General features: G+C 43.9%; 1 protein-coding gene across 2 annotated transcripts in view; it reads right to left on the bottom strand.

Annotated features, from left to right (window-relative positions):
• Nucleotides 1-25,614, bottom strand: part of ARHGAP24 (Rho GTPase activating protein 24) — a 363,688-nt gene that overhangs the window by 228,046 nt on the left and 110,028 nt on the right. For both annotated transcript variants that reach the window (XM_028743650.2, XM_028743651.2), the window contains exon 3: nucleotides 5,902-5,989. In XM_028743650.2, coding sequence (XP_028599483.2) covers nucleotides 5,902-5,989 — 88 coding nt within the window. The remainder of the gene's footprint in view (nucleotides 1-5,901; nucleotides 5,990-25,614) is intronic.

The raw sequence follows: 25,614 nt of genomic DNA, 5'->3' as shown, positions 1-25,614 counted from the left end.
AGGGCTTTAAAGGTCAAGACCAGCACATTGAACCTGACCCTATACTCCACCGGGAGCCAGTGCAACCCCATGGCAGGGGACCCAGTGAGGAGCCTCGCTGCAGCATTCTGCACCCGCTGGAGTTTGTGGGGCAGTTTCAAGGGCAGCCCTGCGTAGAGCGAATTACAGTAGTCAAGCCTGGAGGTGACCGTCACATGGATCCTGTGGCCAGGTTGGGGGGGGGGGTAAGGGACCAACTGAGAAGAGAAGAGTCCAGTCCTTCTCTAGCTTAAGTTAAATTTGTCTTGACTCAAGGGTTGTTGTTGTTGTTGTTTAAAAGAAATGGGCACCATTGCATTCAGCATCACATTGACCCAGCAAGCCAAAAAGGGGGCTTGAAAAATCAAAACACAATGAAGTCTGGTCCATTTGGGGGATGTGGAGCAGTACCCTACCAAACTCAGTCTGCCCACACTTGCCTTCTTGCTTTTAACCAATCCCTGGCTGCCAGCTTCCTCCTCTTCCTTAATCTCAGTGTCATAGAACTCAGCAAGGGGTGGTGGCAAAAGTAGAATTAATTGGCTCTGCCTCTCATTGGCTCTGCCTCCACCTAATGGTTAGTTCCTTGTCTTCTGCCCTTCTAGCTCCAATGGGCACCAGCCACCTCTGAACACCTACACTGCCACCATTCAAGATGCTTGCAAGGTAGAAATGAAGCTAGATGCCGCAAGGATCGATGGGTGTCTTTGTATACATAGAATAAAGCCACTGATCATAAAATCGAAAGGGACTTCAAAGATCATCTTATCCTGTCCTGGCTGATGCAGGGAAATCTGTTGTATAGAACAGTATTTGTTGTAGGTTTCTTATTGGTGAAACATAAAGCCAATGGAAGAAGATGGGCAATGTTATTGTTGGAAGGATAACACTGCGAGATGTTCATCCAGATTCGAGTACAAAAATCTGGGAAGCAATAATCTTCTGCTACTTCCCAGTGCTACTTAGCAACAAATTGCTGGCCTGGATAGGTCATGGAGAAACATTCTCTTGTTACTACACCATTGGGATCAATAGGGGGCTTGCAAACAATATACCATACACAGGGGTAGTGAGAGAATGCCCATCTTTGCATTAATTTGATTTGTGCTTCCATCAGCGGCTCCCGAAGTAGGCAAGGATGCTGTGAATCAGTGATTTTTTTGTGGCACCAGATGTAAGTGTCCCCAAGCAAGCAGCAAGCAGAGGGCAACTGGATGCACAAACTTGTTTGACAATATAGCCAGCTGCACATGTGATACGCAACAATTATCCACAACTGCACTGTGAACATCATGGTTAAGTGTTCTCAGAGCACAGAAAGATGGAAATAAAAGAGATACATTCTGTGTATGGCTGAAAAAATAAAGGGTATTCCTGAATCAGACCGTGGCACTTTTTGAATATTTGGCTATCTATTTTCAAACCTCTAAACACAGACATACTCTGAAATGTTTTCATCTACATTTCCTGAGCTAAAACTAGTTGGGCAATTATGCCTGCTTTCAGAGATTTGGGAAGATTGGCCCATTTGCTTTCCTGTCAAATTGGCAGTAAAAGAAAAAAGGAAGTAAATCTGGACAGAGGTTTGGGACGTTATGTGATGCATGTTGTTTTCTGCGTCAGCAGTTCTTGCATACAAAATGCTGCCGATACTCAGAGCTGTATAAGAAGCCATGCTTACATGCATGCTAGGCAAAAACCAAGCATTCGGGCTAGCCGCGTGAGTACTTTGTATTTGTCAATAGTACCTGAAATCAGCTCAGTTGCTGTAGCTACACAAAACAAAAAACCCAGATTTATTGATGGCCTAGAGGCCCCAGGGCTTTTGCACAAACAGAAATGGGTTGATACTGATTGATGCACCAACCTGAGACTGCAAAACATGACGAAGTGTGCGAGAGCCATGGTGCAGCGACTGAAACTGCATTTCTAATTCTGGGCAAAAGGATTGGAGCCTCTGTGAGATGGAAGCTTAACAAAGGCAGCATTTCACAGGCAGTTCTTTTTAATCAAGAAAAGTATGGAAATTATTGCTCTTAAGTGTGAAGATTAGATTCTCTCTAAGTGGATCCCTTTTACTATACATATAGTAAAAGCTATGGTTTTCCCAGTAGTGATGTATGGACGTGAAAGCTGGACCATAAAGAAGGCTGATCGCCAAAGAATTGATGCTTTCGAATTATGGTGCTGGAGGAGACTCTTGAGAGTCCCATGAACTGCAAGAAGATCAAACCTATCCATTCTTAAGGAAATCAGCCCTGAGTGCTCACTGGAAGGACAGATCATGAAGCTGAGGCTCCAATACTTTGGGCAACTCATGAGAAGAGAAGACTCCCTGGAAAAGACCCTGATGTTGGGAAAGATGGATGGCACAAGGAGAAGGGGACAACAGAGGACGAGATGGTTGGACAGTGTTCTCGAAGTTTGACCAAACTGCGGGAAGCAGTGGAAGACAGAAGTGCCTGGCGTGCTCTGGTCCATGGGGTCACAAAGAGTCGGACACGACTAAATGACTAAACAACTAAACAACAACAAGTGGATCTCAAGCCTTATTCAAACATCTACGCTACTCTTAAGATAGAGAAAGAGTTACATGATGAGCTCTTTGGGCTGAATCGAAGAACCAGTGCAGCAGCTGAGCCAGTACAGAAGGTTTGCAAGAGCCAGGGGTGCTGTACACCCAACTTCTATCAAGTTTTATGCAGAGCTCTGTAAAAATGGCCTCTTGATGTTCCTTACACTGTTTATGAGTAGAGAAACCGGGAGGACAATTTCCCTGAATTTCTCCAGTTGCTGCTTTGCTGCAACTGCGATGGCAACCTGGCTATCCTTTCTGTATTCTGCCACAGTTTCCCAGACATCATGCCAGCAGATTTTGGGAAGGAAATAGTGGTGGAAAATATTTGGGGGAAAGTGTGCAAAGTGGCATTTATATATTTATTATAGGGGAGCGAGGAAAAAAGAAAAATCACAGAGAAAATTGTGAGAAATTTCAACTCAGTCTAAAAACAACAACATTAAAAACATACTAATGTGCAATGTTATCAAACACTGAACTGGGGTTGCCAGAAAATAAAATAAAATGCTAATAGAATAAAATCCCAAACATGTTTCAACCAATGTTGCATTACGTTATCCTTTTTTAATATCTTTTCTGGATTGGACTGAAAGTTCAGCAACAAGCAATGCACTTTTAACCCTGATGACACAACCCAGTTTGATCATCCTTTTTCCAGTAGACCCACAGTAGACCCATTCAAATGAATAAACATGACTAAGTTAGGTCACTTGATTTCAATGGGTTGTCTTGGAGTAAAACCTACTTGAATAGCAGCACCCATGATAACAGAATCCACAACTAAACTGGGTGATACTAGGCCTTAGAATACACTGGCCTTCTACAGCAAAAAGTGAAAAGGAAAATGATACACATCAACACTCAGTTAAATACCACACACACACACACACACACACACACACACACACACACACCAGTATTTAAGCCACAAAGATCCTGCCCCCATTGCTGGTTCAAAGCAGCCTAATCTGGAACATAGTTCCCACATAGAAACTTCTGTAATCATATGACAAAATAGATGAGGGTAGAGGAAGTTGAATGAGGAAAACTGGATATGGCTTAGAGCTCCCCCCCCCCCTTATATTTTCTCCAGGGAAATAATAATCAAATGCATCTGACTAACTTCTCTGGCCTTCAGCTGCATCAATTAACATTTAGCCATGGATTCCACTCTTGGCCAGCCTACATTTGCCTGTATTGTTCTGCATAAATATTTTCAAGCCTGGAATTCCATGCCTTTCAAACTGAGGAGGATGTATGCGTGTCTTCAACGGGTTTTTTAATTAAAAAACAAAACAAAATTACAATAGCAACTTTACGCGAAAACAATTCAACAGCCAGATAAGTGTTGGTGGGGCAGTATAAATGCCATAGATGTCTGAATTTTCTTCCACTAGCTGTTTCTTCATGCCATTTATATCCTACCAGTCCTGAAGGAACCCAGGCAGCAATGCTGTGAAGAGACTATTAATTCAATAGAATGTTTCTCTCTCTCTCTGTCTCTCTCTCTCTCTCTCTCTCTGTGCCCTCATTCAGGAAGACCCCTGAACAAAGTGATGATGTGATGAAGACCCTGAACTAATACATATCTTTAGCACAATCTTCCAGCAATATTCTTAGCAGGAATCCAATCTATTTTCCCTATCTCCGATATTCCTGGCCACAGCCAATGCTGCCATTGGACAAATGGAACATCTGTCCATTATGCTAAGCCTGTGTGGAATGCTAAAGAAAGCCAACTGCTGGCCACCAACACAGCACAGCTTCTCTTACTGTGTCATTGGCTCCAAGCTGGAGCCCATTAGAACTTTGGTTTCCCATGAAGCTGTAAGACACACATTGACTTCTGCATCAGATAAGGTGGGGGAGGGGGTGTACCAAAAATGAGGACGCGTGCACGAAAAATAATTCTCTGTCCAGGATGGCCTATTACAGTATTTCATTCCAAAGTCTTCAGAATGGACAGGAAATGAGAACTGCTCGTTTACATATTTAAAATCATTTCCAAAATGCTTAATATTTTTAAACTCTTCCAAGTGGGAGAAACTATGTGCAATATAAAAACCAATATCCATTAAGATAAAAAAAACAGCCTGAAAATGATATAAAAGCAAATAAAACAGAGATTCTGGGTATTCACACACATAAATCAGGGTCCAGTCGTATGGGTCAGGGTTGTTGGCATCCATCTGTCTCGAGAGGCAAGGGGGTGAAGTCCAACCGCTGTGTTAGCAGCAATGAAGTGACTGCCCCGGTGTGCAAGCCTGGGTAATGTATATGGTGGTCTTAGACTGCCCAGATGACAAGACACGCCCCCCCCCTGGCTTCACTAATGTGGTCCAAAGGAAAACAGAGCTATATGTTTTGCACCAGCTTGGCTGCAGGAGTTGCTGGAAGGAGGCATATAAGATGCCATCCAACTGTCTTAGGGACTCCACTCTAGATTTGTAGGGATGCGGGTGGCGCTGTGGTCTAAACCACTGAGCCTCTTGAGCTTGCCGATCAGAAGGTCAGCAGTTTGAATCCCCGCGACAGGATGAGCTCCCGTTGCTCTGTCCCAGCTCCTGCCAACCTGGCAGTTCGAAAGCACCCCAGTGCAAGTAGATAAATAGGTACTGCTGTGGCGGGAAGGTAAACAGCATTTCTGTGCACTCTGGTTTCCATCATGGTGTCCTGTTGCACCAGAAAGCCATTTAGTCATGCGGGCCCCATGACCCAGAAAGCTGTCTGTGGACAAACGCCGGCTCCCTTGGCCTGAAAGCGAGACGAGTGTCGCAACCCCATAGTCACCTTTGACCGGACTTAACTGTCAAGGGTTCCTTTACCTTTTTACTCTAGCTTTGTCTAGGGTTTACTCCTTAGCCTTTTCTTCTCCCAAAAATATCCCGCAAAGCAGCAGAGGTTTAAGATCAGAGTGTTCCTTCTCCTAGATCTGCTGTTATGGAGTGCTCGCTTTAACTAATTATTACCTAATGTTAACAGATCAAATCCATTAAGGGTTCCATTTCTTTCAAAGCCAAGGGAGTCTAGAAACTTAAAGCAACCTCTAATGTGCCAAATGCACATGAACTATAATCTTTTTTATATAAAACAAAGAAAATAGGAAAAACTGTAAATAAGCTTTACCACTAACACATATGCATATATGTATGTGTGTATGTATATGTATATGTATATGAGATCCTCCCCTTTCTCCTTAAATTGAATCATTAATCATTTCCAGCATCTGTTAAGGCTGAATAAAGTTGGTCATTAGTCAGTCAGTACAACATAACAACAGATTTATAGTGAATAAAATATCCTACCTGGAATCACTTCAAAGAGGAACTTCCCTGGACTTTCATCATTGCAAGGATGCTCAGTCACCCGATTTCCAGGCAAGAATATGGTACCCTTAAAAAATGAAATTTTGAAAAAGAAGACGGGATGAGCCCTTGAGATCAAGGGAATAAGAATATTAAAACTCAAGATTAAAGCCCATAAATCATGCCGAATATCACATCTGGCTACCCAAACCCTCCCAAATGAAATCGTCCTGGAAGATGTTCTGGTTTGGATGACTCTCCAGGTGAAGAGGGGCTTCACAAAAGTGACTCTGCATCTCAAATGTGCTTGGCACACTCAGTAGAGCATTCATGGCCACTCTCAAACCAGATGAAAGCATCGTGCATGATTGTACACTGTGCTAACCATGGATTGAACCCTGATTTTCAAACACCCTAAGGGCACAGTGAAACCAAGTGCTGATCTAAAGCCAGCTGCCTGAGTGTGAATAAAGGGAGACTTCGGTGAGGCCTGTGTGCTGTCTTGCAAGCAAGGATGTGCAAAAATCACCTTTGTTCAGGGCAGAACTCTTATTAACCGTGGCTTGTTTAGTGCAGGTATAATACTGTTACGGCATTAACACAATTTGTGATGTTCAAACCCATTTTGAACCACGGTTTCATATCCTGGTTAATGGCCTGGCCCGTAACCATGGTTCTGGTATTCAGGTCAAGCATAGCATTTAACTATCATTAAGGAAAGCAAAATGTGGTTAAAGTATTATATCTGCACTTAAGTTTCCCTGCCGTGGAACACAGTGGGAGAGACTCTTCAGGCTGAAGTTTCCAACTTTATAGGTCAACATACAGCTATAGTACAGCTATACAGTAGTTATGCTTCTCTGCAAACACAGCTGAGATGGAAGCCGACAAACCATCTTGTCCCCAGCAGATTGATTTGAAGCTTCTATTTTCTCTGCCACATGCAGAATACAGAATCTCATTTCGACATCATTAATAGCTTCATCATTCCATTGAACACTGAGCAATCTGACAGCCTCCAACATTTCTGATTTCAGAAGATGCATATAAAGGGCTTGAACGAAATAGTTAGTTCTCTGTTCTGGGTATCTCAAACTCTTAATTGCTCAAATCTAGTTCTATAGTTCTTCTTTCTATCGTTTGTGCAATGTTTTTCCCAGTAGTGTTGTATGGAAGTGAGAGCTGGACCATAAAGAAGGCTGATCGCCGAAGAATCAAACCGATCCATTCTGAAGGAAATCAGCCCTGAGTGCTCACTGGAAGGACAGATCCAGAAGCTGAGGCTCCAATACTTTGGCCACCTCATGAGAAGAGAAGGCTCCCTGGAAAAGACCCTGATGTTGAGAAAGATGGAGGGCACAAGGAGAAGGGGACGACAGAGGACGAGATGGTTGGACAGTGTTCTTAAAGCTACCAGCATGAGTTTGACCAAACTGCGGGAGGCAGTGGAAGACAGGAGTGCCTGGCGTGCTCTGGTCCATGGGGTCACAAAGAGTTGGACATGACTAAATGACTAAACAACAACAACAAATCGTTCTTCCATAATTTCTTTCACAGCACACACACACACACACACACACACACACACACACACACACACACTATCTACACACACAGGGAAACACACACACACACACAGAGAGAGAGAGAGAGAGATTGTTGAATGTTACTTTTTTGATGTAGGTTGCTTATTTTAAAGTTTTATTTTATTATCACATTTTTGTATTTCATTAGATTGTTATAAGATGTACATTTTTTGTTTCTTCAGCTTGTATACCGCCTTGAGTATTATAAGATAGAAAGACGGTATAGAAATTAAAAATGATGATGATGATGACTTTCCCAGAGTTTGTTCCACTGAGCCTCAGAAAGTTGAGTAAAGGGGTGAGGACCTCATATTTATCCACATGGAGGCAGTCACTGAAATTAACTTAACACACTGGGCAGTCAGCCTCTAGTTTATTAAAGCCAGCCTCCTGTACAGCCCACAGCAATACTGCAAATATATTCTCCATCATCATCATTATTTAATTGTGCTTAAATGGTACCATTTCCACAAGCCTTTCCAAAGCCCATTATCCTTTATTGCCACATCATATCGGATTACTTTATCCTCCCCTGTAATCAGAAGTTGCTTTCATTTTCAGATTTTTGCAAGGTTCTGCTCTACAATTTCACTCTCTTCCTACCTTTAAAGCACATCTTAATGAGCAGCTTCTTAAAAGGGGTCACCTGGCCTTCTAGAGCTGTTCTGGAATCTGAATGAGAAGAGGTTTCCCAAATAAGGTACACCCCTGCCTTTGGGGAGTAGCCTGGGAAATTCTTTCCAACATGGCCACAGTTGAGCCAGAAACCAGGCACGTCCACGGGGGGTGGGGGGGAGAGGAGGTTACATTTCCTTCAGGTAGCAAAGTTAGGTAAAGGTAAGGGAACCCCTGACCATTAGGTCCAGTTGTGACCGACTCTGGGGATGCAGCGCTCATCTTGCTTTATTGGCCAAGGGAGCCAGGCGTACAGCTTCCAGGTCATGTGGCCAGCATGACTAAGCCACTTCTGGTGAACCAGAGCAGCGCACGGAAACACCGTTTCCCTTCCTGCCGGAGCGGTACCTATTTATCTACTTGCACTTCATGCTTTCGAACTGCTAGGTTGGCAGGAGCAGGGACCGAGCAACGGGAACTCACCCCGTCACGGGGATTCGAACCGCCGACCTTCTGATCATCAAGTCCTAGGCTCCCATTCCGGTGGGAGGTAAACGGCGTTTCCGTCCGCTGCTCTGGTTCGCCAGAAGGGGCTTCGTCATGCTGGCCACATGCTCCCTCGGCCAATAAAGCGAGATGAGCACCACAACCCCAGAGTCGGTCACAATAAGGGGTCCTTTTACCTTTACCTTTATGACCTGTTAAACTGTGTGGTGTTATTGTTTCGATAGTATATTATATATTTTTGTGTTTTTATATTGTAAACTGCCCTGTGATCCTCAGATGAAGGATGAAATTTAATAATAATAATACAATTATAGTGATAGTGATAAAAAAACCAGCATAAATTATTAGGCTGACCACGGTTCCCCATTTTGGCAAAGCCACACCCTGCTTTGGCCAGTTACCAGACATCATAGAAGACGTTTGGTTTGAGCAAGGGGAATGGAGGCTGGGGCCAAAGGGGGCTTCTGAAGCACTGCTGAGCCACTTCCTGGAGACTGTGAAGTCCAAAGCTGAGGCTGTCGTGCTGCAGCAGATTAACAGAATGCTTCCTGCTTTATACAGTTTTGCAGTTGGAGTTACGACATAACCTCCACCTCCCATTTCTGTTAGGCTTCAGATTGACAAGGCATTAAATTTAATAATCCCCTATTATCACTTCAGGAAGCTCTTGCATGCTACATAAACTGCACCAAACAAACAGCCTCTCATACCCAAACTAGAATTACCTGCAAAAGGTCAATGCGTCTGGGAGGGTTTGGATCAAGCATGTCTGTGTTTCTAGAAAGAAACTGGTAGCACAGCCAGCCCAAGGCATTTTGCTGCCTTGGGTGAAGGCCAAGATGGTGCCTCATCCAACCTCCCCATTCCAAGTACAGAAGCTGGCTGGACGTCAACACTGATGGCAGGACAGCATCCTCCACACAAGTAAAGGCAGAAGGCTAGCTTGAGAGAGGATAAGACAGGCTGTATGGGATACCTAAAGTATCAAATGTGGTGACAGTAATAATAATACAACAAAACAACAACACCACAAACTGGCTTAGAAGTATAAAACCAAATTTACTAGAATAGCAGCTAGAATAGAGATAGACTTATAACCATTCAAGCAACAAACATACTAAGGTGCCATGTGCAAAACAAAGCCTGGAGATACTATAAACATGGAGTGGATAAATGTACAACTCACATCTGAAGGCAGCCCTGTTTAGGGAAGCTTTTAATGATTAATAGGTTATTGTATTTTAGCGTTTTGTTGGAAGCCGCCCAGAGTGGCTGGGGAAACCCAGCCAGATGGGCGGTGTATAAATAAATTATTATTATTATTATTATTATTATTATTATTATTATTATTGACAAGTTACATGTGCAGTAAATGTTATACAGACTGGATAAATGAACTGTTCAACAAGTAGCGTATTTTTGCATATTCTCCAGTGTGCTACCCTTGTCAGTTGTGGCAGCACCAGGTTGCCGTTCTGTGATTGGACTTACGCTACTTGTTGAACAGTTCATTTATCCAGTCTGTATAACGTTTACTGCACATGTAACTTGTTAAGATAGAGATGTACATTTTTCCACTCCATGTTTACAGTATCTCCAGGCTTGTGCATGGCACCTTAGTATGTTTGTTGTTTGAATGGTTACAAGTCTATCTCTATTCTAGCTATTATTCCAGTAAATTTGGTTTTATACTTATAAGCCAGTTTGCGGTGTTGTTGTTTTGTTGTATGGGATACCTCACCAGCAATCTGTGCTAACCCCTCACTCCCCCCGCTCCCTAAGCCCTGTTACCTCTTCAGCTTTTGACACCTCCTCCTCCCAACCTTCTCCCTCTGACCACTCATCATTGTCCCACCACCCCTCCCCTGGCTCTGAGCTTTCTTCCATTGGTGGATCCCCAGCTGGCTCCTCCCACCATTCTTCTACACGCAGCCAGTTTATGACAAGCAGCGCCCCCTTTTGCCCTAACAGACCAGGAGTAACCCCATTGAACTCAGTGGGGCATATCTGAATTAATATGTTTAGGGTTGTGCTGCAACAGAAATGACAGCTGTTGTATTAAACCTCTCACCCCACCACAAAAAGCCTCTCCCTCTTCATTCTCTTCATATTTAAGATAATGCCGTTGATCTATTTCACGCATAGTTAGCATCTGAAATAGTCTAGCTTCATGGGAAAGATTATTGTAAGTTATGGTGGTGGGAGAAACAAGTATTTGGCTTTTGGAAGCAGGGATTTGAGACTATAATCAATTGCAGGGTAAATTAACTTACTTATTAAATACAGACTGTGCCAACTATGGAGGAAATCACTTGAAAAGCTCTACTGAAAGAAAAGACTTGGCTAGAGACACAACTAACTTGATAGCAGGCTGCTCCATACGCAGATTATTTATAATTTATCTGGATTTATAACTAGACCAATTCCCAAGGGCTCGGGCTGAGAGAAACAGCATCAATTAAACAAGATTAAAGGGGTTATATAAAACATGCACTGTTATTTTGAATCCTTGTTCGGTTCCAGCCACTGAGAGCCAATCTACATCTTGAAAAAGGACATGTGGTACAGTCCTCTCAGAACTAAACCACTTGATAACTGTCATGAGATTTGAGAAGTGTGAAAACAGGTGATGGATGACAAAATTGTGACCTGCATGTTAATCTGGAAGGTGTGGGTGAGATCAGTTCATCACAGAATTCCCAAAGACAGAATTTGCTGAACTTTCCCAAATGGGGGAAGTATGCAATAGAGAGAACATGAATGGTTGATATCAGAGACAGAACATGTGGAATGAAGTGGTCTTTTCTCTATATCTATACAGCTTTCTTCTACATTGGAATCAGCACCTTGTGTGTGCCTCCCTGGGCTCCTTTGGGAGTAAGGGTAGGATATACAGTAAATTGAATCAATAACAACAAGAAGAGGAAGAGGCAAGGCAGCAGCTATTTAATATAACAAGTGAAAGATATAGAAAAACCCACAGACACTCCCTTTATTTTCTTATCTAGGATTTTGGTCAACCACTGGGATGGGCCTTTTTCTACGGTGTCCTCTCTCAGAAAGGAATTCCCTTGTATTGTTCTAACTGACATCCCAAGACCATTTTCTTTAGGCTGGTATTTCTTCTGACACTTTTGGTTCAAATTATTGTGATACCATATTGCGATACCATTTGAGTATTGCCGTTTCTTCTAAACCAAAAAACAAAAGCCTACCCTGTGGGAGAGAAATTGAAACCAGAACTTTAAACTCAAAGTTTAGACACCAGTCTACCACCTCTGTAAAAACTAGGCCTCTAGAAACCCTCAATCAGAACTGGTGGTTAGAACTGGGATTTCCTCTTATTTCTCCTCATGCTTGGCTATACAAAACCAAAATGTCTCTATACCAGCCTTCCCTCAATCTGGTGTCCTTCAGAATTTTGCTGGACTACAACTCCTATCAACCACAGGCAGCGTGGCCAATGGTTCAGGATGATAGGAGATGTAGTCCAGGATACCTTGGGGTGGGGAACAGGCAGCCCTAAATACTTTGCAGAGCAGGCACACGAAGGAGAAAGAACAAAACAAAATTCCTTCCAGTAGCACCTTAAAGACCAACTAAGTTAGTTCTTGGTATGAGCTTTCGTGTGCATGCACACTTCTTCAGATATCTGAAGAATTCAGGTATCTGAAGAAGTGTGCATGCACATGAAAGCTCATACCAAGAACTAACTTAGTTGGTCTTTAAGGTGCTACTGGAAGGAATTTTGTTTTGTTTTGACTATGGCAGACCAACACGGCTACCCATCTGTAGAAGGAGAAAGAGTAATTTCAGAGTAAGAACAACATGTCGAGTGGGAAGGACATGGGAATTATTTTTGCACCTGCCTAATATTCAGATGGATTTTTCAATTCTATACACAATTAAAAAGCAATGATGTAACTTCTCTGGAATGAAAAACATCAGTTGAGCAGGTTGGTAGAGGCTGCTCTGTGTAATTGACACAGTGTTCCAGATTAAGCCACTGAATTGAAAGATAGATAGATGCCAGCACAGTGTGTATTTTTCTGAGAAACAGCATACTCTGGTGATCTTCTAGTACACACAAAGAAAACTGAAAAGACAAATAAACTGGAGATGGTAAAAAAAAAATGAATTAGGCTGCCAGACACAGCCAGCCAGCTTACTTGTTCAGTAGCAATGAAGGAAGGCACAGCTGCTGAAATCCGCCTTGCTAATCTCTCCAGAAACTCCTAACATTTCCATTACAATGAATACAGTTGTGTCTTCGTCCACCATCACCTAACATTTTGCTGCCCACTGCCAAAGAAAACATTCAAGCAGGCCAAATCCAGTAAAGGAATCAATGCAACTAAGTCAGACAAGCTTCTCGTGCAGGAGCTCAACAGGAAAAGAGACCCTGAACTTGTCGTAACAGTGTACTTTCCTCCACTTGCATTATGAAAACGGAGGGAGGGTTGCATCTGGATTTGAGTTTTTGCATTAACAGGCTGTCCACACATCTGTGTCTCGCAATAATCTCCTATCACTCCTCATTTTTACATGCTTCTAATTCACATGGGATGGGCTCCCCAGAGGTGTATACATGCACAATTCTTTAAATTACACTTGCATCCTATCCTTTATTCTAGGAGGTAAGTGTGGTGTCCAGAAAGGATGTCTCATTTCATTCATATGATAGGTACATCCATACGCCACCCTAAAACCACCTCTGCCACGGGTTCAGCATCCCTGCAATAAAGGCACTAAAGTGACTTTTTTCCACCTGGTCTCTGGCTCCCTTGACCTGGAAGGCCAATAAATGCTTCCGTGTCAGCGTGGGAATTTATGTGGGCAACAATAAATTTACCAATAAATTTACTTCGTGACTCCTGACTCATTTGCTCTGTGTCTGCCTATGACCTAGCAATCACAACAAGCCTGCAGGGGAAGGTTAGGCAGAGAGATAATGACTTGCCCATCAATAGGTCTCCAGTCATGGTAACCCTATGGAGCCTCCAGATTTAGAGGTGTTTTGTCTTTGAATACAAGTTGCTATGGTGTTGCAGTGAGGTTAACAGGTTGGCCATTTCAGAAAATCAGATGCTGGAACTAGATGCATCTTTCGCCTGATCCAGTGGCACTCTTCTTAGGGAGTTATGGCCAGGATCCACCAAGAGAACTTGGAATCATTGGAACTCAAGGCTACCTGATCCATTTCAAGCCTGAGATTCTGGAATCCTGCTGGATTACTGATGTGACCTCTGAACTTGTTAGTATCCCAACAGAGCTCTCATGAGGACATTCTAGTATGTAGGTGAAAATCCCCTGTGAGCACCATGAGAAGTCCACCATGTAAAGTAAAGGTAAAGGTAAAGGACCCCTGGATGGTTAAGTCCAGTCAAAGGCGACTATGCGGTGCAGCACTCATCTCGCTTTTCAGGCTGAAGGAGCCAGAGTTTGTCCACAGACAGGTTTCCAGGTCATGGTGCCAGCATGACTAAACCGTTTCTGGAGCAATGGAACACTGTGACGGAAACCAGAGTGCATGGAAATGCTGTTTACCTTCCCGCTGCAGTGGTACCTATTTATCTACTTGCACTGGTGTGCTTTCGAACTGCTAGGTTGGCAGGAGCTGTGACCCCATTGAGAGGATTCGAATCACCGATGTTTTGATCGGCAAGCCCAAGAGGCTCAGTGGTTTAGACCACAGCACCACCTGCATCCCTTGTAACTACTGAGCTGCATCACAGCACCCCCTCTCCTAATTCTTATAACAAGGTCAGAGTCGCCTCACTGAGCAAGTTTAGAGTAAATGATTTCTTATATACTTCTGATTTTAAAAAAACAAAAACAAAAAAAGTCTGCAGCAAAGGAAAATGACAGCATTAATTTGACTAGAATTCTCCCCCCACCCCTTGATTCCAGAGCAGTTCATTAAAATCCTAAACAGGTGGCATGTTTGGCAGCCCAACTGTGTATATGCAGCAGACAGATTTATTATGCCTTTCATTTTTTAAATATTTATGCACCAATGGAGACGATGAGATAAAATACCTTCCTTGTCAGAGCATCCTGTTAAGAGACGGCTGTGAAAACCGTCGCATCAATCAAAGAGGGCCATAAAGATGTTATCGTCCATTTTATAATTATCATCAATTAAGCACAAACTTTGGAAACGCTCTCTTTTTGAGGGGCCGTTATCTTATTTCACTTCCGAAACAAGCTCAGCCGTTTGGCATTGATAGAGAGGGGAGATCCCATAAAAGCAGGGCAAGTAACTAGCATAGCAATCTGAATTAACTGACTATAAAGAGGTTCCCTTGATATACGGAAGAAAGCTGATACGATGACGTGCAGAACATCTATTAGTTCAAAACAGGCTGTATCGTAGTCTTCAGACACAAAGGTAAGTAAGTGATAGGGAGCGTGATAAGGAAAGGCTTCACTTGATTTGTAAAGCACTATATTGCCTCAACAGCCACCTTCTTCAATATGCACCCCTTGGGACCCTGAAGTCCGCTTCAGAGGTCTTGCTCTCTGTCCTGGGCAGGTGTACAGAACAGGAACTTTGTAATGGCACTGCAACTATTTTGCATGAGGTCCAGCAATCCCCCCACTTGCCCTTCCTTTCCTGCTCTTTATCTTGAAAACCTAGTGGTTTGGTCAGATATTCAATCACTGCAGATCTGCCGTGTAAAGTTTTAACCTGATACTGCTGCCTCATTGTTTTATCTGGGGTTTTCTTGTTTTGTTTTGTTTCTAAGTCAGTTGGGCACAGATCTTTGTGGAAAAGCTGAGGCATGCATTTCATCAATAATATAAAAGGTGGAGCATACTACTGTAGTGTGGAGCTTTTGTGTTCAGGGTTTCAGCCAGCCAGCCAGCCACCCAACCCACTCAATCCATTCCATTCCCTGCTAACAAATTTTCAGGTTTAGCCCCTTTGATAAATACTCAGCATTCTGTGGCCCCTGAACATGTTCAGCCCTCACAGGAATGTTTGGAGTATCTCCCCGCCTTCCTTTGGCTCACCTCCAAAGTCTTTTTGTGCTTCATCAAATCTTGGAGTTCCCCCAAATCTGCTAATACCACTCTCCTGTGCATGGAAGCTAGGCTATATAGGATGATAGTAATAAGTCAAATTGAAGAATGTGCTCAAAGGCTCATGATTACTTATTTTTTAAAGTTAATTGCTTTCACCCTCCTGCCTTGGGAAAGTAAAACTAACCACTATGGGCAACTCACCACCGTGGATACAGGAAACCTCTGCGGAACATGTTCTTCTTCACAGTTCTACGCAAAGTAAGGTACAACCCCTGTTATCACTTGGCAAGCTCGCCCAGGAGGGGAGGCCAGCAGAATCATTTCTTATTCTGTTTGAGGAAAGATCTCCAGATAGTTGTGTAAAATAAATAAATACGTGGAAATCAATCAATGTGATGCTGTAATTTGGTGAGGTATAAAGAAAAAGGTTCACATGTCTGTGGCTATTCCAACAAGCATCAGCTGCTAAGACAAATGCAGAAGTGAAACGGGAAACTTTCAGGAGCCTAAAACATTAATCACGCCTGAGAACCAAAGCAAGCTGGTGTTTCAAAGCTCCCTGGAGCCTGACTTTCTGCCTTGCCACATGGATTCTAGTTGACATTCAGCCTACGTCTGTGCTTCTCAGTACATTCACTTGATATTAGGACTCTTCCTTTACGCTTCTCAAGATCTAAAATATAGTCAGAGCCATCCTGCAATTTCAATAAAGTGGCTTTAAGAAGACATGATACCAGGGCTGGCCCAAGACATTTTGCCACCTGAGGCAAAGGACAAGATTCTGTGTGCCCTGCCCTGCTTCAAGTGTTTGGGGCATTCTCTGTGGCAGTCCCATAGCCCTTTCCCCACAGAAATGTCCCTGCGTAAAAGCTTTACCATATACTTAAGATGCACTTCTTTGCCTCTGACACCTGAGAGAGAGAGAGTTTGTTAGCACACCCACACTATTCTTCTGATTGTAAATTGCTTTCGCTGATTTTTATACTGCGTTTTGATATTGTTACAACCTGTCCTGGGGCCTTATGGTCAAGGGTGGGTAAAGGAAGCCAATACATATAGTAGAGAAGTCAACTTGTGTCACAGGACTGCCAAAGAACGCCTTTGAGTCGGGGGGGAGGAGAAGTGTCAGAACGGGAACAGTCAGAAAGAGACGGTCAGGAAATGACAGAAGGGGGAGAGAGCAGGAGGCAGCCAGTAGGTGTCAAAGCTCTCAGATGCTGAAGCAGAGCCCCAGCACCGCACAGGGAGCTCAGGAAAGGAGAGGGTTAAAGCGCAGGGATCAGAGATGTCCCATGAGGCTTCCCTGCCTCTTCTGTTGGAGGAGAATCAGGAGAAGACCACTCCCCGAATCTGAACCGGACGATTTGGATGCCTAAGTTGTACTGTGCTGCTTGTACATATGTAAAATAAAGAACTGTAAATATCTCTCTGAGTGAGCAGAGGGTGCTTATTGCGAAGAGCATACACGAACCTTCACAACTTGGCTTTCAGTTGAATCTGGCATCAACACCGGCAATGGGACAGCATCCTGCACCGTGTCAGAGGCAGGCATGTAAGAAGGCATCCTTTTCCAATACTGCCCCCTCCGTATTTGTCTCATGCAGCACCGTGGCTGTTCCACTGCAGGTCATCTTATTTGTCAGAACTGTGTCAAAACTATGCAACTTACATAATTTGCATAAACTTACATAGTTATTTGGGGATGTGGGTGGCGCTGTGGTCTAAGCCACTGTGCCACTTGGGCTTGCCGATCGAAAGGTCGGTGGTTCGAATCCCCGCGACGGGGTGAGCTCCCGTTGTTCGGTCCCAGCTCCTGCCAACCTAACAGTTCAAAAGCACACAGTGCAAGTAGATAAATAGATACCGCTCCGGCGGGAAGGTAAACGGTGTTTCCGTGCACTGCTCTGGTTTCGCCAGAAGCGGCTTAGTCATGCTGGCCACATGACCCAGAAAAACTGTCTGCAGAAGCGGACAAACGCCAGCTCCCTCGGCCTTTAAAGCGAGATGAGCGCCGCAATCCCAGAGTCATTCGCGATTGGACTTAATTGTCAGGGGTACCTTTACTCTTTAGCTTTACATAATTATTTATGTAAATTGATTAAATTACACTGACATTATGCCCCCCCTTCATTTCAAAGCAAAGGAAACACGGTGCAAATGAGGGAGAGGCAATCTGTTACATATCACTTGTGGACGGAAAGCAACGATGTTTAACATTGATCATATCCACCGGATTGATTTCTGTTCCAGGCTTGGGGCGAATAATCGAACACCAGCAATTTCCACTCCTGTTTCCATTTTTGTCAGCAAGCCCTGAGCTCTCTAGTCTGAAAGCACCAAGCTAGCTCAGTGCAAACAACAACAACAACAAAACAAAAAACACAAGATGTTTATGTTTATATGCCTTTAAAATTCCTTGATACACACCTATAAACCTAGGGAGGGGTGGCAGAGAAAGGCACACAGAGAGAAATAAATAGCACCCACCAAACTGTATCCAGTTCAAACAAGTGTGTTAAGGCTTCAAGATTAAATGCTAGTGGATTTTTCTTTTTTCTTTTAGTCTAGCTTTGAGTTCATTCAATTTTTCTTTCCTCACAAGCCAATGCATTTGGCAAGGAAACAACTAATAAAAATCTCTACCCATAGCAACAAGTCATGTTGTTCTTCTGGCTGCTTATTCAGCTGAAAATACTGCTTTTATCTCAGATGTAATGGGCAAAGGAGGATTCTCTTGAGTGGTTATAGGCTAAAAGAATTTGATTCCCCACCTCCAGACACAGATTACTGAAAACCTTCCCAGATATTTTGCTTTGCTACTTGAATCAGCAAGGCAAGGCTTGTAAGGAAAACAGCTGTTGCTTTTTTTGGGGGGGGGGGAGACTATAAACCTTGCTTTTAAAAGAACAGGACAAAATCCTTGTTTTTAGATAAGCAGGAAACAAAATCCATTCGTAGTCACCTTTGCTATCATCTGTTTTCTTTATCTCAAAATGTCAGTCAACGGCAGCAAAAATCATTACATCGTAACAAGGGGTGAATAAATCTGTCAGTTTTGGTTTCTCTCAGTCTCCCGTTTTTTCCCCAGCCTTTAAATTCAGTTCTTCCCATTTCCACTGCAATTTGTGAATTATTTATTTTTTTAAAAAAAAATGCTTAGTGCAAATTTATCCTAATATACACAATTTTTTTGGCAAAGCAATTTCCCCTCATATAACTCCTTTTAGCATGCTATTTGCATATACACTCCTATGCGCACTTTGCACTAGGATGTGTATTTATTGTACATATCCACTCCATTGTGGAATTTTATAAAAAGTAAAGTGAGCTGGTCATGCTAAGGAGCTGCCTTTCAGGGAAGATGCAGTAGTGGATCTCCTGCATCAGTAGGGGGTTGAACTAGATTACACCTTTGGTGGTACCTTCTAAAGCAGGCATGGCCAAACTTGGACCTCTAGCTGTCTTGGGACTACCGTTCCCATCACCTCTGTCCACTGGTCTTGTTAGCTAGGGATGATGGGAGTTGTAGTCCCAAAACAGCTGAAGGGCCAAGTTTGACTATGCCTGTTCTAAAGCAATGATCATGTGATTCTAGACTAGGTGCCAGGTAAGAATGCCAAGAACATTCCCTGGTCAGGAGGGTCATAACTGGAAAAAACCTTCCTCCCTGCCCCCGCCAGTCACCAACTGCATATGGAAGGAGATTGTCTTTAAGGTTTTCCATTGTATAAAAAGGTAACCACAACAAGTGTCTTAAAATATAGAGTGGTACCACAAGTTACAAATGCCTCAGGTTGCAAATGCTTCAGGTTACAAACTCCACTAACCTGGAAGTTACCTCAAATTGAGAACTTTTCCCCAGGATGAGAACCGAAATCGTGTGCTGGCGGCAGAGCAGCAGTAAGAGACCACATTAGCAAAAGCACGTCTCTAGTTACGAACAGTTTCAGGTTAAGAACGGACCTCCGGAATGAATTAAGTTCGTAACTAGAGGTACCACTGTACAGGATTTCATTTTGTGTCAGATTAGTTGTTTAATCTTCAGCATATCCACGTGTAGCTTTGTAGACCTTTCTGAAAATCTCCCCTCTTTCCAACTGAACTCTGGAAAAGGTCATGTCCTTGTTGGCCAAGACGTGGGTAAATGAAAGGGTTGATAAGGTTCATTACTGAGTTATTTGAAGTTTGACAGCTTGCTCTCCTTCCCAGGCTGAGACAAAGATGGCGAAAACAGGAAATTCATTGGGACAGTGTGACTTTAGTAGCTGCAAAACAATGAACCAGGGATGGAGCAATGGAGAACTTCTGAAACAACAAAGGAACAAAAGCGCCGCCCAAGGTATGCTGGAGAACAGGAACAACTGACACAAGAAAGACATACGGTATTACAAGGACAGGAAGAAACACTATAGACAGAATAATTGCCACACACAGGAAGGAGACAGTTTGAATGTTTCATCTGTTGGTGTATAAATCATTTAATGTGTCAATACGAATGGAAGTCATTAAAGCTGCAGTTGCAATATAAGGGACTGGTATTTTGACTGGACCACAATTGAGGTGTATAAGATCTTGGAACGCAGAAATAAAATAATCAAACCATCAATTCTTGCATATTGATGGTGTATTTTACTGAATGAATTCTTTATTTAAGTAATAAGAATCAAACCTGTAGCATTTCCTGGGGATTCATTGCCAGCTGCAAAATATGATGGGCAGGTAGTGCTTTGTCAGACTAAGATCATGATAGTCTGCCATTGCTGATATGTTTGTATGGTGGGTCTAAAAGGCTGGTTCCCTTTTCTGTCCTTCTCCTTGGCTCCTTCAAAAAGTATATTTCTTGTGTTTTTAGCTTTCTGTGTTATGGCCATGCTTATTTTGACTTTTGTAAGCTGCATTGAGTCCTGGTTCTGGCAGTGGGGGAGAGATATACCAACAGGTTGAAGTTAAAAGCTTGACAGGTATTCAGCAAGACATGTCACCTGATCCCATATCATTACTTGCCCTTTTGGAATATTGACAAATAAGAGATTATTCCTACTCCCTTTTTAAAACAAATTATACCTTTCTTCACTCCCTCTCCTCTGCCAGAACATAGAGAGCAGGGACGGGCAGCCATGTTACCTTTGTGAATTAGGCTACTTTCTATACAGACTTCCAGCCCTGTCTTCACCTCTGCTGTTAAGCAAAAAGCATTGTGTAGACCAGTGTTTCCCAAACTTGGGTCTCTAGCTGCTTTTGGACTACGAATCCCATCATCCCTAGCTAGCAGGACCAGTGGTCAGGGATGATGGGAGTCGTAGTCCAAAAGCAGCTAGAGACCCAAGTTTGGGAAACACTGGTCTAGAGTTCCAAGCAGTTTTCAGCGGTGAGCTTTAACTAATGGCCACCAGCCTGGTCTTTTCAGACAGCTGTTATCTGTTCACTTTAGCCCTTCTGAACAACCTCAAAATGACCCAATGCCCATATTGTAACAACAGCTACAACAGATTGGATCAAGGCACAAAAGTATCCAAAACAGAGCCTGCCCAAGTGACAAAAAAAAACTGCTTAAGAAGCCGATCAATCAGAGATTGCGCGTGACAGCTGTGTCGCATTACTCGCCCAGGTAAAGGCTAGGAAACTGGTGGCAGACGGCAAAAGAAAATTAGCTGTCAGAATAATTATTTCTGGGATGGCAAATAATAAATAGCAGCTGTCGCCTGCAACACCTGACCAATTCCCGGAAGGTTGGGCTTCTGTGCAGACTCTTTTGGGGTCACCTACATTTCCAGGTTATCATCACTGCACAATGGGCAGGAGCTGGAGAAATGATGGGGTGTGGAAATAGCATGCTGCAAACTGGGCACCCTGCTCATCAAGAACCAGGAGATCTTTCTCCTCTCTAGCCTAACGAATGCGCCGAGCGTCAGTAGTTGCCTGCTGCAAATAACATTTTCCGTGAGATCTGGTGTAGCTGTTGTAAGGCATTAAAGTCACAGTCCTGCTCACCGTTTCTCCTTGATAATCAAGCACTGTGAATTAGATTACATGCAGGGCCAGGGAATATATATGAGCAACTGCCCAGGCTCACCTCCCCTGACATGCCATGACCTCACACCAAAGGTTGCAGTACATCTGGAGTTTCATTAACAAAAGCAAATGGCTGCGCTCCAGTTAAAGACAAGTGGTCAGGTTAATTGGGAGTATATTATACCTGTGCTCAAATGCCTTGAACTGGCTCCCTCTTGCCTTCCAAGCTCAGCTAAGCAGCTGCAGTGACACTGAATCTGCAAGAATTGTTCTGCCCTGGTCAGTTGCCTTGGAACTGCAGAAGTAAGGGGAAGGTCACTCTGACATCGTTCCCCAGCCAGGAGTAAGGATGGAGGAGAAACTTGATTTCATTTGCATTTTATTGAGAAACTAGCTAGTTCACACTTCATGAGCTAATACCCGAACTGAAACACAGTTATTCTGTGAAACTTGCACTTCTCTGAATTTTGCAATTCAGCCCAACAATATGTGCAACGATGCATATATAAGGGAGAACTGTTCGTTAAAATGCGTACGTTACTTAAAATAACCTATGAAAAGGTGATATGTTAGAGAAATTGCTTTTTTAAAAAAATAATTTTTATTGAATGGTTTTATGTTACAAAAAACAATACAGCCATACTACCACTAAATATAATTAAGAAATAAAAATTACATACATCGATATTTACCGTATTTTTCGCCCCATAGGACGCACCAAGTTTTTTGGGGGGGAAATAAAGAAAAAAAATTATTTCCCCCCAGGCGCTTGTGGGGCCGGCGGCGGGGAGAAGCGCTCTTCTCCCCGCCACCCGCCTTCAGACCAGGTCCGGGGACAGCAGGAAGATGCGCTGCGCCTCCCAGCTGTCCCCGGAGCTTGTGGGGCAGGCAGCGGGGAGAAGCGCTCTTCTCCCCACCACCCGCCTTCAGATCAGGTCCGGGGACAGCGGGAAGACGCGCTGCGCCTCTCAGCTGTCCCCCGGAGCTTGCGGGGCAGGCAGCGGGGAGAAGCGCTCTTCTCCCCACCGCCCGCCTTCAGATCAGGTCCGGGGACAGCGGAAAGACGCGCTGCGCCTCCCAGCTGTCACCGGAGCTTGCGGGGCAGGCAGCGGGGAGAAGCGCTCTTCTGTCCGCCGCCCGCCTTCAGATCAGGTCCAGGGACAGCGGGAAGATGCGCTGCGCCTCCCCACTGTCCCCAGAGCTTGGGGGGCTGGCGGGGGGGGTCTCCCCGCCGTCTGCCTCCAAACCACTTCAGGAGACATCGGGATGGCAGCATTCCGCCTCCCTCTGTCCCCCGACCTTGTGGGGCTGGCGCTGGGGCTCTCCTGAAGCCTGGAGAGCGAGAGGGGTCGGTGCGCACCGACCCCTCTCGCTCTCCAGGCTTCAGCGAAAGCCTGCATTTGCCCCATAGGACGCACACACATTTCCCCTTCATTTTTGGAGGGGAAAAAGTACGTCCTATAGGGCGAAAAATACGGTAGTTTGTTATTTGTTATTTACCGTCTTATTTCCTCCCAAACATTGCATACAACAACACACAAATGTGCAGACATCCACACACCCACACCCGCACAGAAAATGATAATAATGAAAGTAAATATTTTTTCCCCTTTTTATCTTCCAAAATCTTTTCTTCAACTTTCACTTCCTGTCAAGTCCCGTTGCATATGTTTTATCTTACATTCGAATGTACACAAAACAACAAACCTTTCTATATAATTTTTCTAATACATTCTGAAAACATAATAAATCCTTAATTGCAGTCCACCTCCTTTTAGTTCCTTTATCACTCGAATGCTAGCACGGAGTCAAAACTATTCTTGTATTTTTGAACATATTTTTTATAAACATCCAATTTTTCCGCTAATTTTTGCTTTGAGTTTCCTCTGAGTTTACTAGTCAGTTGAACCGTCTCCACCAATTCCTGTAATTTGATTTGCCAATCTGTTATTTTTGGAGCCTCATGATCTTTCCATCCCTTGGCTACAAGTATACGAGCCGCTGTGATTGCATACAAAAATACCACTCTTAGATTTTTTTGGGATCCCTTTATCTAAAATACTTAATAAATCTAAGAGAGGTATTTTTGTATGCAATCGCAGCGGCTCACATACTTGTAGCCAAGGGATATGTTGGGGAAATTGCTAGCAAATATGTGTTTATGATGGGACGCGGGTGGCGCTGTGGGTAAAAGCCTCAGCGCCTAGGGCTTGCCGATCGAAAGGTCGGTGGTTCGAATCCCCGCGGCGGGGTGCGCTCCCGTTGTTCGGTCCCAGTGCCTGCCAACCTAGCAGTTCGAAAGCACTCCCGGGTGCAAGTAGATAAATAGGGACCGCTTACTAGCGGGAAGGTAAACGGCGTTTCCGTGTGCTGCGCTGGCTCGCCAGAGCAGCGATGTCACGCTGGCCACGTGACCCGGAAGTGTCTCCGGACAGCGCTGGCCCCCGGCCTCTTGAGTGAGATGGGCGCACAACCCTAGAGTCTGGCAAGACTGGCCCGTACGGGCAGGGGTACCTTTACCTTTTTATGTGTTTATGGGGGGGGGGGGAACTGCCCTAAAATGCCGACAATTTTTGGTGAGGATCCAGGTAGTAATAATAATAAATTGCTACTGAAATGCAGAGAGCTGAATTTAAAATTTGAAGAATGAGAAAGGTTTAGAACCAAATTGACGGGACTAGTCAGGACTAAGGGTGACTGCAAAATTGTACTATATCCATCCCAGGGGGGGGGAGGGGGACAGCAGAGAAAAATCAGCTTGGGCCCAGCGCAATGGAAATGTTTGTTGATAAGCCATCTCTTTGTTTTGTGTTGTCAAACTAACCAACCTCCTCAACCTTTGTCCTCCACTCTCCTTAGCTAGGTTGCAACCCCTCACTCAATTTCCAGGACGCAAGTACTGCCAGCTGCAATTGCTAAAGATCAAATTATAGTGGTACCTCAGGTTAAGAACTTAACCTGAAACTGTTCTTAACCTGAAGCACCACTTTAGCTAATGGGGCCTCCTGCTGCCGCTGCACCACTGCTGCACGATTTCTGTTCCCATCCTGAAGCAAAGTTCTTAACCCGAGGTACTATTTCTGGGTTAGCGGAGTCTGTAACCTGAAGCGTCTGTAACCTGAAGCGTATGTAACCCAAGGTACCACTGTACCAACAGAAAAGAAGCCAGTGCTTTCTCCCGCTAAAATAGTGAACTCAATTCTAGACATACGGATCTCTACTTAGCCAAAAGGGCAAGATTCTTATGCAAGAGACATCTGTTGCTTTTGGGAAACTCCAAAGATTGCAGACGTAAATAATAATAATAATAATAACCTGAATGAACACACAGATATCACTGAACAGGCTCAGTGGGCGTGGAATGGAGAGGGGGGAATAGAAAACTGGGTGAGAGAAGGGATGGAATGGAAATTTCCCAGATGAAGGCATGGCTGGCTGGCTCGCTGGCTGGCTGGGACTCCTAAAGAGGAGCACTCCACATAGCAATATGTCACTGCACACCCCACTTGTGAATTCTTACTAAGAACCAGCTCTTCTTCACACCTAAATCAGAACAACCCCCTCCCATACCCTGGATAGGTGCGTACAGACAGAATCCAAAGTGATTTTAATGAAAATAACCAAAAGAGCATACTGGCAACGACCTGCTTTCTCAGGAGCAGCTCGCAACCTGTGTTCGAAAAACATCAATAGCATAATTACAGATAAGTGGCATGTCAAGACGTTTAAAATGAATGTTGCGCCCTGAAAACTACATGTGCTATCTCCAGAGGGTGTTTTGTGCAGACAGTGGGTAAACAAAGCCATTAACAATCAATTCTTAAGATGCTTCTAAGTGGAAATGGGGAACTGTCTGAAAAGTTCAGTGGGCTACAGGCATTCCCAGGAGCTGGAGACAGACAATGGTTTAAGAGAGTCAACAGTGGAAGGTCAAAACCAAAAGAGTTGACACCCTTGGTCTAAG

Source organism: Podarcis muralis, chromosome 9, assembly GCF_964188315.1.
Source record: "Podarcis muralis chromosome 9, rPodMur119.hap1.1, whole genome shotgun sequence".
Taxonomy (NCBI): domain Eukaryota; kingdom Metazoa; phylum Chordata; class Lepidosauria; order Squamata; family Lacertidae; genus Podarcis; species Podarcis muralis.
This window is presented reverse-complemented; position numbering and strand designations above follow the sequence as displayed.